Below are 14,309 nucleotides of genomic sequence, written 5' to 3' on the forward strand. Positions count from 1 at the left end.
GCACACTCTTTAGGCAAAACCAGGAAGCCTGTGAGGTCTACACCAGCATGGACCAGGAATGGGACAGCTACCGCAGGGCAGGTAAGAACTAACGTCCCCACGGGAGGAGGGGGGCAGGACAGTGTGCGGACGTCAGTATGGGCGTTACACCCTGTCAACTGATCGCGATTGCACATCTCCTTTTGATTTGAATGGTAGGTGGATGTGCAGTACCCAGCTGCTATCAGAAGACGAGGCAGCTCCACCGTGCATTTCTGCCACTAACAGCTGAGCAGCAGGTTTGCGGTGTGTCGGACCCCAACCAATCAAATATTAATAACCTATCCTAAGGATAGGCCTTAAATGTTAAAGTAGTGGACAACCCGTCTAATTTTGCACATGCGCCATGCCTGGGTTCACACGTTAGCAGCACGTCTTCATGTAACGGTAAATGAGACTACATGAATGATGGAAGAGGAGGACGGCACCAGATTGGGGGAAACCGTACAAGAGCATTGACGCATCCGCAATGTATCACAACCTGATTTACTTATGGTGTCCATTACTTCTCATAACTGGATCTCTACAGGTAAAAGGTATCATTTTTTATCTTTTTTTTGGCAGGGGAGACAAGCTTTCATGCAGTTATACCACAACCTTAAAAACAGGGTAAAGGCCCCGTCACATGCTACGATACATCGAATGATATGTCGTCGGGGTCACGGAATTAGTGTCGCGCATCCGGCATCGTTAGAGATATCGTACCGTGTGACAGCTACGAGCAACTGTGAACGAGCAAAAATACTCACCTTATCGTTGCTCGTTGACACGTCATTCATTTTCATAATGTCGTTCCTCCTTCTGCGCGCCGGTTGTTCGTCGTTCCCGAGGCGGCACACATCGCTCCGTGTGACATCCCGGGAACGACGAACACAGCTTACCTGCGTCCTGCTGGCAATGCGGAAGAAGGAGATGGGCGGGATGTTACGTCCCGCTCGTCTCCGCTCCTCCGCTTCTATTGGGCGGCCGCTGTGTGACGTCGCTGTGACGCCGAACGTCCCTACCCCTTCAGGAAAAGGATGTTCGCCACCCACAACGACGTCGTGAGGGAGGTAAGTGCGTGTGACGGGTTTAACAACTTTGTGCGCCACGGGCAACTAATTGCCCGTGACACACAAACGACGGGGGCGGGTGCGATCGCTGATGGGATCGCACGATATATCGATGCGTGTGACGGGGCCTTTAGGGTCTATCCAACCCAGGTATAAACAAGCAACTATTCTTCACAGCCCCATGTGTCCATGGAGCACAGTCAGCTGGAGAAATGTTATTAGAGAAAGCAACTAATGGCCAAGGGATAGAAGAGTTCAAACAACAGATGTACCTGCTCCCAATCCCCATAGACCAGAGTTACATAGCTACCAAAACTGTTCTGGAGGATTGCAAAGCCCTCTCTGGAGAAATCGCTATTCTGCCCGGAGACTCCAGAGATGGAGATCTCACCTGGAAACCCAACATCAGACATTACAGAGGCCGAGATAGCAGACACCATCCATGACACACTCATCAGTCATCACTTCTATAGGCAGGAAACAAATCTGAATCATGGCTGGCAGGTAATATAGAAGGATTGCCACGTCTCGTAATGAATGGAGGAAATGGACAAGAATCTATTCTCAGTATTGGTAAATGATGAATTACCATATGCAACGTAATGTCTGCAGCAATCTTCTGCCTCTTATCACATTCCAAAAACTCCATGAATATTCATCATATGTGTAATGCTTTTACATATGTCGGGTCACGTGGCTCTATAGTGTTCTGTGCATGGATTCATTAATAAATATTTAAAGAATAATTGTTACCACTTAAAAGTCGGAATTCTTTTTGTGCACCACGGCCTCTAGCCTCCCTCCATTCTGGGTGATAACGTGTCTGTGTGTCTCTCCCAGTAATATAGGCTGGATGTGAGCTCTGTGTGTCTCTCCCAGTAATATAGGCTGGATGTGAGCTCTGTGTGTCTCTCCCAGTAATATAGGCTGGATGTGAGGTCTGTGTGTCTCTCTCAGTAATATAGGCTGGATGTGAGCTCTGTGTGTCTCTCCCAGTAATATAGGCTGGATGTGAGCTCTGTGTGTCTCTCCCAGTAATATAGGCTGGATGTGAGCTCTGTGTGTCTCTCCCAGTAATATAGGCTGGATGTGAGCTCTGTGTGTCTCTCCCAGTAATATAGGCTGGATGTGAGCTCTGTGTTTCTCTCCCAGTAATATAGGCTGGATGTGAGCTCTGTGTGTCTCTCCCAGTAATATAGGCTGGATGTGAGCTCTGTGTGTCTCTCCCAGTAATATAAATAGGAATAACGTTTGGAACACCATTCTAAGTCCGAACTGGGTGCAAAAACCTATTAGCTATTGGATTTTTCAAGTCAGTATTCACACAGCAGTTTCTGCTATTTCATGTATTCCCCTTACATAGTCACTGGTGTGCATACCTTATCTCCCCATAGTGATGTTTTTTTAGGTTTTTGCACCCAGTTCGGACTTAGAATGGTGTTCCAAACGTTATTCCTATTTGTTAGTATTTTTTTCGTTTGTGAACCCTCCCCAACCACACCTATTGCCAATCCATATCATACGTATATATAGCCTGGGTCTCAGCTTCCCATACACGGTAGGTTTTTTAACTGCATGAGAGGACACACACAAGCTAGGGACCCCAACGTAGAGAAATACTTTGGCGTAGTGTTGGGGCTCTATTGCATTGATCAATTCAGTAGCTAAATTTCTCTTGATTCATATGTTCATGGCAGTAATGCAGATTCCATTTTTCACATATTCACTCTTGCATGTAGCTATTGGATTTTTCAAGTCAGTATTCACACAGCAGTTTCTGCTATTTCATGTATTCCCCTTACATAGTCACTGGTTTGCATACCTTCTCTCCCAGTAATATAGGCTGGATGTGAGCTCTGTGTGTCTCTCCCTTTAATATAGGCTGGATGTGAGGTCTGTGTGTCTCTCCCAGTAATATAGGCTGGATGTGAGCTCTGTGTGTCTCCCAGTAATATAGGCTGGATGTGAGGTCTGTGTGTCTCTCCCAGTAATATAGGCTGGATGTGAGCTCTGTGTGTCTCTCCCAGTAATATAGCCTGGATGTGAGCTCTGTGTGTCTCTCCCAGTAATATAGGCTTGATGTGAGGTCTGTGTCTCTCCCAGTAATATAGGCTGGATGTGAGGTCTGTGTGTCTCTCCCAGTAATATAGTCTGGATGTGAGCTCTGTGTGTCTCTCCCAGTAATATAGGCTGGATGTGAGCTGTGTGTGTCTCCCAGTAATATAGGCTGGATGTGAGCTCTGTGTGTCTCTCCCAGTAATATAGGCTGGATGTGAGCTGTGTGTGTCTCCCAGTAATATAGGCTGGATGTGAGCTCTGTGTCGCTTTCAGTAATATAGGCTGGATGTGAGCTCTGTGTCGCTTTCAGTAATATAGGCTGGATGTGAGCTCTGTGTGTGTCTCTCCCAGTAATATAGGCTGGATGTGAGCTGTGTGTGTCTCCCAGTAATATAGGCTGGATGCGAGCTCTGTGCGTCTCTCCCAGTAATATAGGCTGGATGTGAGGTCTGTGTGTTTCTCCCAGTAATATAGGCTGGATGTGAGGTCTGTGTATCTCTCCTAGTAATATAGGCTGGATGTGAGCTCTGTGTGTCTCCCAGTAATATAGGCTGGATGTGAGCTCTGTGTCTCTCCCAGTAATATAGGCTGGATGTGAGCTCTGTGTCTCTCCCAGTAATATAGGCTGGGTGTGAGCTGTGTGTGTCTCTCCCAGTAATATAGGCTGGATGTGAGTTCTGTGCGTCTCTCCCAGTAATATAGGCTGGATGTGAGCTGTGTGTGTGTGTCTCTTCCAGTAATATAGGCTGGATGTGAGCTCTGTGTCTCTCCCAGTAATATAGGTTGGATGTGAGCTCTGTGTATCCAGGGTGCCACAGTCATCATTAGCTCATACATCAGCACAGCTTCTACCCTGCACCATGTTCTGTGCATGCACTTTATTACTATACTATGATTTGTAAATACCTTCAGCTTGGAGCTCTTGTAGCACATGAAGTGTTAATAAAACTTAGAAAGGAGCTGATACATGCTGTCCAATTCACGGACACTGTCTGCATGATGGTAACCATGTATCTTTATCTCTGAAACATTTTGGATTCTCAGAGAAAAATATATTTTACGAGTGTTCGAGCCACATAGGAAACCTTTCAGACCGGTGATTCCCCGGTGGCTTCTCCTCGCCCACTCCCCTGGAATGAGAGGTCTCTTTCTTCGCGAGTGCATAAGGAGAGTCCTGTCAGTCACTGGCAGAGGGCGGGGAGAAGTCAGTAGAGTCCCTACCTGTCCGACAGTTCTCCCGTGCGGTTCAGTCCCTGGAGGCGTTTAAATTAGGTGTTCTTCTTGACTCTGTAACACTATGGCGCTTTGGAGGAAAACCTATCTAGTAAAAAGATCATCTATCCACAGATATGTCATAATTAGCGATGAGCGAGCATGCTCACCAGTGCTTCTTACTCGATCAAGCATCGGAGTTAAAAAATGCTCTAGTTTCCCCTTGACTACCATTATTCTCAGTACACTAGTTGTTCCCAGGCATCACAATGCTCGGTTGAGTACGCTTGCTCATCACTAGTCATAACATATATTGTTAGGGTTCTGCCCCATGGACTCTTACCAATGTCTGGAATGGGGCACTTTCATACTCCATTCTCCATGGTGCCTGCTGGAAAAAAGGTGAGTGTAGCGCAAAGCAGTCCCATAATGAATGCTCCATTCTAACATGGAAAAAAAGTGTCCTATTCTGACAATTGGTAGAGATAGAGAATAACGTCTTTTCACTGGAAACATATATTGGTGTGGTTCCATGGAATTCGGCAGTTGCATTCTAGAATGGAGCGACTGCGCATGCTCAAGCGCCGCTCCATTCATTCTCTACACACAGCACTCACATGATTGCTCCATTTGAACATGGATAAAAGTGTCCTATTCTGACAATTGGTGGGGATAGAGGATAACCTCTTTGCACTGGAAAAGGTATATAATGGTGTGATTCCACCTCTTGGACCCTCCCCAATCAGTGGAATTCGGCACTTGGAATCTAGAATGGAGAGACATGCGCACTGCGCAAGCTCAACCGCTGCTCCATTCGTTATCTACACACCGCACTCAGCTGTCCCATAATGAGTACTCCATTCTAACATTGATAAAAGTGTCCTATTCTGGCAGTTGGGGCGAACATGTAGCACCCCTGAGCCATTCAGGACACTACTAGGTACAGCGTCCTCACCAGGATGCAGAGCCTACCCCGCAGGAACCTGGAACACCAGTGCCAGTAACACCTAAACACACCAAAATCCCAGTTTCCACTCCACACCAAGGGTCATTGGTTAGTCGGACACAAGGGGTGGCCACCTAGAGGGCGGAGTCAATCCAGAGGACTAAAGACAGCCTGGTGTGAGGGGACAGTCGGCTAGAGAACAGTAGTAGAGAGTGAAAGTGGAAAGAGATGCCTGAGAGCTGGGTCATGTAAGCGGTGACCCGGGGGCACAAGAGAGGGTCGCCAAGGCAGGTACACCCGAGTACTGCTGGGACCAGAGCACACACGGGGCACAGGGCCATAGGTCAGGCGACAGTTTCATATGGCCTGGCAAATACCTGCACAATGAGGGGACCTTCACGGACCTCACTGACCCACAGATCCAGGGGCATCAGCAGTAAAGCAAGGATCAGGGTTCGGGATACAGACCAGCCCTACAGTGTCCACACTGCCCTCCGTACGGACAAGGAGACTGCCACACAAAGGGACAGTAGGGGCCCCAAACCGCTTCAATCTACGGGGACCCAAAACACAATGAGAGTGCCGGGGACAGAGCAACCAAGTCATCAACTGGCACTGGACTCCCAGGGACCTGAAGCGGCCATCCGAGGGTTAAGAGTGAGTAGAGACTGTTAACTACAACCACGGTGTAGCCTCCTCTATTACCGGGGAAGGTCTCCATTATACAAATCCCCTACCTGCGGAGGGCCTACCATGATTGCTGACATGACCACCAGCCCTAGGGGTAACCAACTCAGCAGTGGCGGTTCCACCATACTAACCGCAACCCGCAGGTGGCGTCACACTAATGACTTTAATCTCCCCTGTAAATACTCCCCATTACAAAAGCCCCCAGGGCACGGGACCGAGCAACGGCCACCAAAATGACATTCCCCAGTTGCAAACCGCCCGGTACCGAGTACCCCATTCCCTGGGCGACACAAATACATGATCACTTCGTTTCACCAGACAACCACTCTAACTTTGTATAAGGATGAAACTCATCTACTCCTTTCTGCCTTGGACGTTTGCGTGTGACGTGCTTCACAGGAAATAAAGTAACGCTCATTATCTTCCATGTTGGTCAACCATGTGGTTCACCTTTACAAGAAGAGACAGATAAAAGCACTTACAGCACAAAGAGCTACCACAAAATTGCACTTCAGTAAATAACACACAGTGACTCATTTAGTTCTTAAGGAAACCTACAAGAGTTCTTCTAAAAAGGTCCTAATAGGTCACAGTTATGCTCATAAAGGGGTGATAATTCCATTTCCATTTTCCGGCCATAATTTTATATTTATGCATCACTGCCAGCATTTAGCAACTTCATGTATGTTCTCTGTATGCATAGCACTCTTCATCCTGAGCCTCCTGGTTCAGGAATAGAATGGCGGACTTGTCAAAATATCGGGCAGATAGAACATTAAGAGGGACAGATTAGTGACGCATATAGTGAAATCCCATGGATGTCTTGGGGAGAGCGGGTAGATGTTCTCCAACTAGGCTGAACGGAGCCAGGGCAGAGCCGTGGGCATAGTGACCCATGACTCACCTTTGCAGGGCAACCAAGGGGTTAATTGCATTTCTAGAAAAGAGCGGGTTTTCTGCGGGGTCAGGAGTTTAAGGGGTGGACTTATAGGGCCAGGGGAGGGAATAGTGGGGGGCTGTATATATATGTCCAGGGAGAGAGGGGGGGCATCACTTTGGCATGAGGCACCTATAGAGAAAGGTCCCACCCTCCCGGCCTATGTTTAATCTGTGTCAGGGGAAGATGGGGGGAGTTGAGTTTAATTTAACTTCTTATAGTGTGCTCGGGTCATTTCGGCGAGCGGTTGCGAGGAGGGTTCTTGGAGTCGGTGGAAATGTCGGGGAGGGGGGGGGGAGTGGTACATCGGATAGATGGGGGACCACCCCCCTTGTTTATTCTGGTATGGTAATTGCCTGGCGGACTTGGGGGGCTCTACAGGGGTGGGGTCTCCGGCAAAAGGTGGTGCCCCCGAGCTTCTGGTCGCGGCTGGGGGCAAATATGCCGGATGGTTTTGGTAACATACTTGGTGTCCGCCAGGTTTTGGGGGCTCCAAGAACCGCCCTTGAATTGGTATAAATGATTATTTATGGTTATTTATGTGTTATGATGTTTGTTAATAAACCGGGCCGATTTGGCCAATTTATCCAAATAATGGTGTTGCGTGTTTATTAGTGGGTCTGATAAATTGGTTATGGTTCGGTGTTGAGCCAATGGTGGGGGGAAGCCTCTGCAGTAGGGCAGTCATGTAATGTCAATCAATGGACATTCTAGAACTTGTTGATGGGCAGGTCTATTCTCTATCCAGCGTTATCTTACTGCACAGCAAGGTCATATCTTTCTGAAAAAGATGATAAACCTGTAGCAAAATGTCAGCACTCACACCAACAGATAAGCGCCCACTCACTATGCACGAGTGCAAGTCACTGGTGAAATGCCAAATATTGGAAAAAAGGGCTATATTATGTTTGTAAATAATTGCTACAAAAATAAAAAAAAATAAACAAAACAGACCCTCAGATAATAAACACCTGATGTGAAAAAGCCTGTCTGTCTGGGTCGACTAAAATATACATTAATAACTTCTGTGCACAAAAGTTACAAAGGTTAGAAACTCCAAACTGAAGATTCCGAATAACTTGTTATAGTAGATCATTTAGAAATGCCTGGAAAATCATATGAGGCCAATACCTGGAAGATGTAGGTCTAAGGGCCCAATTCACTATTGCATGTGGCGAGGATTTGGCGGTTTGTCCATATTTTTCTTTTTTTTGTTTACACCAAAGTCGATATATATTATATAGATTAGCTGTAGTCCTCGGCATTGCCCGGGATAGTAACTAGCTCTGTCCGTCTCTTTCCCTGCCCATCCGTCTCTTTCCCTGCCCGTCCGTCTCTTTCCCTGCCCGTCCGTCTCCTTCCCTGCCCGTCCGTCTCCTTCCCTGCCCGTCCGTCTCCTTCCCTGCCCGTCCGTCTCCTTCCCTGCCCGTCCGTCTCCTTCCCTGCCTTTACGTCTCCTTCCCTGCCTTTACGTCTCCTTCCCTGCCTGTCCGTCTCTTTCCCTGCCCGTCCGTCTCTTTCCCTGCCCGTCCGTCTCCTTCCTTGCCCGTCCGTCTCCTTCCCTGCCCGTCCGTCTCCTTCCCTGCCCGTCCGTCTCCTTCCCTGCCCGTCCGTCTCCTTCCCTGCCTGTCCGTCTCCTTCCCTGCCTATCCGTCTCCTTCCCTGCCCGTCCCTCTCCTTCCCTGCCCGTCCCTCTCCTTCCCTGCCTTTACGTCTCTTTCCCTGGCTGCATTTTGGCTTCCAGCTCCATTGACTTTAATGGAGGAAGGTTTTTTTGGCAAATAACTGTAAAGCGCAAGGTTAAAATTTTCCCTCAAAACATAGTTTATGACATTCCCTGAGTCAAATGGGATGTCTATGGAAAAATTTCGTGATTTGTACAATTGACGGTGCGGATTCCTTTAGCACACACACACACACACACACACACACCTTTATATATTAGATATATCTATGCAATAGTTTCTTCCATTTTTCAGATGAAATTTACCCATACAAGTGTATGGAGGTTCAACAACAAAAGTTGGATCCCATAAAGATCAACCATGTTACGTCCAATTTTTATGGATATATTGCATTTCTTTAACACATAAAACTGTATTTGGTGTTGGGAATTTTAATAAATCGCTGTTGTATAGAAACAGACGACATACAGGTTGAACATAGATGATAATTGAGATGAGATTTGGACTTATTGTTTCCTGGATGAAAAATCGGATCAGGTGTGAACTTAGCCTGAGACAGTTCCCTTTTAAGTAAAGAACCCATCACATAATCCAAATAACATTATATAGGTGTAATAGGATCCACAAAGTTTTCAAAACAGTGAACTGTAAAAACTTGGAGGCGGTAGTAAAATATTCACTAAGCAGATGCTACAAGGAATCTACAAGATGCCATCATTTACAGGTGTTTGTCATTCAGTAAGATTCTCGAAGTCCTTTAGTATTTATTTTGGAAAAGAACATGGCCAGTATGGATTTACTAACAACCGGACAATCTTAAATACCGTACATTAAAACGTAATCCTGGCATGATGGGAGTTGTAGTACTAAACCAACTTATCAACTGAAGGAAATGTAGCAAATATAAAGTGAAATCATTAGTACAGAGTCATATCCATATATTACAGTCATACAATAATCAATAAACACGGTGCAGGTCATATTATTAACCACAAAGGATCCTATAGTGACCATTACATATGATATACCGGATACAGAGTCATATCCATATATTACAGTCATACAATAATCAATAAACACGGTGCAGGTCATATTATTAACCACAAAGGATCCTATAGTGACCATTACATATGATATACCGGATACCGTGTTAAATAAATTACAAAACACATAGTAAATGGCATAATAATATATGGACTATTATAGCAATATACACACAGGTCAGGTCGTTTGATCATCCTCAAAGGAGACAATAGTGAATATTACACATGGGGGTAAATAAACTATAATAAACAGAAGTGTAGTTAGTATTATATGTACTTTACAAGCTCTAAAGTAAATGAGGATAGTGTACATCATACTATGTGTCGTATAAAAGCCATAATAATAATAAAGATAGCTCTAACATTAGTATATGTAGTATACAAACTCCAATATAGAGGAATATATATGTACTATATAAAGCTGTATAATAAGCATAGTGCTGGCAAATGTCATATGCAAAGTCCAATATAACTAAATATATGTCCAATAGAAGCTCTAAGAATAAGCAGAACATTGTCATTATATGTACTATACAAGCTCCAATGTAGATAAATATAGTGTACATCCTACTAGTCTATGTCCGATAAGTATATGTAGTATACAATCTGCAATATAAATGAATATATATCCTATATAAAGTAATAATGATAGTGCTGTCATATTACTATATGTCGTATACAAACTCCAATATAAATGAATATATACCCTATATAAAGTAATAATGATAGTGCTGTCATATTACTATATGTAGTATACAAACTCCAATATAAATGAATATATATACCCTATATAAAGTAATAAAGATAGTGCTGTCATATCACTATATGTAGTATACAAACTCCAATATAAATGAATATATATATACCCTATATAAAGTAAAGATAGTGCTGTCATATTACTATATGTAGTATACAAACTCCAATATAAATGAATATATATACCCTATATAAAGTAATAAAGATAGTGCTGTCATATCACTATATGTAGTATACAAACTCCAATATAAATGAATATATATACCGTATATAAAGTAATAAAGATAGTGCTGTCATATTACTATATGTAGTATACAAACTCCAATATAAATGAATATATATATCCTTTATAAAAAGCTCTAATAATAAGCACAGTGCTGTCATATGTATATGTAGTATACAAACTTCAATATAGATGAAATATCTTATGTAAAGCTCTAATAATAAGGATAGTGCTGTCATATTACTATATGTAGTATACAAACTACAATGTAAATGAACGTATCCTATATAAAGCTCTAATAATAATAGTGCTGTCAAGTAAGTATTTGTTGTATACAGACTCCAATATAAAATATATATTCTATATAAAGTTGTAATAAAATTATATCCTATATAGTAAATCTGTAATAATAAGCACAGCACTGTCAAATAAGTATATGTACTATACAAACTCCAATGTGAAAGGATATATATCCCATATAAAAGATGAAATAATATTATATATGCTATATAGCATAGCTGTAATATTCTATGTCCTATATAAAGCTGTACTAATAAGCATTGCACTGTCATATATGTATATATAGTATACAAACTCCAATGTGGAAGGATATATATCCTATATAAAAGCTGTAATATTATTATATATCCTATATAAAGCTGTAACAATAAGAATTGCACGGTCATAGAAGTATATATAGTATACAAACTCCAATGTGGAAGGATATATATCCTATATAAAAGCAGTAATAATAAGCACAGTACCGTCATATAAGTATATATAGTATACAAACTCCAATATAAATTAATATATCCTATATAAAGCTGTAATAATCTATATCCTATATAAAAGCTGTAATAATAAGCATAGAACTGTCATATAAGTATATATAGTATACAAACTCCAATATGTAGGGATATATATCCTACATAAAAGCTGTAATAATAATATTCTATATCCTATATAAAAGCTGTAATAATAAGCACAGTACTGTCATATAAGTATATATATAGTATACAAAATCCAATATAAATTAATATATCCTATATAAAGCTGTAATAATCTATATCCTACTTAAAAGCTGTAATAATAAGCATAGAACTGTCATATAAGTATATATAGTATACAAGCTCCAATATAAATTAATATAGCCTATATAAAGCTGTAATAATCTATATCCTACATAAAAGCTGTAATAATAATATTCTATATCCTATATAAAAGCTGTAATAATAATATTCTATATCCTATATAAAAGCTGTAATAATAATATTCTATATCCTATATAAAAGCTGTAATAATAAGCACAGTACTGTCATATAAGTATATATAGTATACACACTCCAATATAAATTAATATATCCTATATAAAGCTGTAATAATCTATATCCTATATAAAAGCTGTAATAATAAGCACAGTACTGTCATATAAGTATATATAGTATACACACTCCAATATAAATTAATATAGCCTATATAAAGCTGTAATAATCTATATCCTATATAAAAGCTGTAATAATAAGCACAGTACTGTCATATAAGTATATATAGTATACAAGCTCCAATATAAATTAAAATAGCCTATATAAAGCTGTAATAATCTATATCCTACATAAAAGCTGTAATAATAAGCATAGTACTGTCATATAAGTATATATAGTATACACACTCCAATATAAATGAATATATCCCATATAAAGCAGTAACAATATGCCATGTCCTATATAGTAAAGCAATAACAATATGCCATGTCCTATATAGTAAAGCAGTAACAATATGCCATGTCCTATATAGTAAAGCAGTAACAATATGCCATGTCCTATATAGTAAAGCAGTAACAATATGCCATGTCCTATATAGTAAAGCAGTAACAATATGCCATGTCCTATATAGTAAAGCTGTAGTAATCAGCCCAGTGCTTCCATATAACATGGACTGTATATACCCTATATATTAACCATCCAGGGTACAATAGTGATATCCCACATGCAGTACATGATGCTGCTGCCCCAGCAATATCTCCCCTGATCTTACCTATACAATTACTATGAAGCTACATGATGTGATACATAATTCATTGAAAACTTTTCCAAGCCACAGTCAGGAGACACCAGCAGCCTCTCCCAGGCAGAAGGGGCTATGCTCAATGAAACAATGTGTCAAATGCACAGAGAAAAGTTCAGCTCTGGAGTGTTCCAGGGCAGGAGAGGTTAATGCGAGCCCCCAGAGCAGCACTCACCCTTTGGTTCTTCCATCAGCTCTGCTGTCCTTGCTCAGCCTGTGCCTGCTGCAGTCTCACTGACTGATGCACAGGAGTCTTGCCTATTTAACGGTGCATGCATGTGGGTGGACTCAGATTTTTTTTCTACATGGAAGATCCCAGTTGACAGGAGGTCAGTGTCTTGATAGTGGCTGTGGATGATGGAGAAGACACCAGGGCCTGGCTGCTCGGAGCCGGGGATTCCTCCAGGATGGAGCGGGCTCTATCTGTGCACACAGCCCATGTCTTCAGCTTGCACAGCAGCAGCAGCAGCAGCAGAGCACAGTCCCATGGAGGCTTTCCCTGGCAATAATAATAACCCTGGGTTGCAGACAGAGGAGGTCATTATTCATCCTTTGAAGCAGCTCCACACTGGAAAGAATACATATGAGAAAAGGAGAGAGGGAGGAAAAAAATATGTCCTGTTCTTAAAGAGCCAGTCCCTGCCCTACATGGCTTCCAAGCACACAAAGCAGCCTGTCTATGTGTGCACACTGCACAGACATTCCCATCAGATCACCTTTCATTTCAGGGGCTGATTGTTCGCCTGGCTGACTGCAGAGCTGCCAAAACAACAGCTAGGAGAGCACAGGGATCAGCAGGAGAGCACACTGGGATCAGCAGGAAAGCACACTGGAATCTGTAGGAGAGCACACAGGGATCAGCAGGAAAGCACACAGGGATCAGCAGGAAAGCACACAGGGATCAGCAGGAGAGCACACAGGGATCAGCAGGAGAGCACACAGGGATCTGTAGGAGAGCACACAGGGATCAGCAGGAGAGCACACAGGGATCAGCAGGAGAGCACACTGGGATCAGCAGGAAAGCACACTGGAATCTGTAGGAGAGCACACAGGGATCAGCAGGAAAGCACACAGGGATCAGCAGGAAAGCACACAGGGATCTGTAGGAGAGCACACAGGGATCTGTAGGAGAGCACACAGGGATCTGTAGGAGAGCACACAGGGATCTGTAGGAGAGCACACAGGGATCAGCAGGAGAGCACACAGGGATCAGCAGGAGAGCACACAGGGATCAGCAGGAGAGCACACAGGGATCTGTAGGAGAGCACACAGGGATCTGTAGGAGAGCACACAGGGATCTGTAGGAGAGCACAGGGATCAGCAGGAGAGCACACAGGGATCAGCAGGAGAGCACACAGGGATCAGCAGGAGAGCACACAGGGATCAGCAGGAAAGCACACAGGGATCAGCAGGAGAGCACACAGGGATCAGCAGGAGAGCACACAGGGATCTGTAGGAGAGCACACAGGGATCTGTAGGAGAGCACAGGGATCAGCAGGAGAGCACACAGGGATCAGCAGGAGAGCACACAGGGATCAGCAGGAGAGCACACAGGGATCAGCAGGAGAGCACACAGGGATCTGTAGGAGAGCACACAGGGATCT

General features: G+C 43.2%; 1 protein-coding gene across 1 annotated transcript in view; it reads right to left on the reverse strand.

Annotated features, from left to right (window-relative positions):
• The window catches only part of ENTPD1 (ectonucleoside triphosphate diphosphohydrolase 1), a 146,786-nt gene extending 133,342 nt beyond the window's left edge, over positions 1-13,444 (reverse strand). The window contains exon 1 of the mRNA XM_075352246.1: positions 12,881-13,444. Within this exon, the coding sequence (XP_075208361.1) occupies positions 12,881-12,896 (16 nt within the window). The 5' untranslated portion in view covers positions 12,897-13,444. The remainder of the gene's footprint in view (positions 1-12,880) is intronic.
• Between the last annotated feature and the right edge of the window lie 865 nt (positions 13,445-14,309).

Source organism: Anomaloglossus baeobatrachus, chromosome 5 (assembly GCF_048569485.1).
Source record: "Anomaloglossus baeobatrachus isolate aAnoBae1 chromosome 5, aAnoBae1.hap1, whole genome shotgun sequence".
Lineage (NCBI taxonomy): Eukaryota > Metazoa > Chordata > Amphibia > Anura > Aromobatidae > Anomaloglossus > Anomaloglossus baeobatrachus.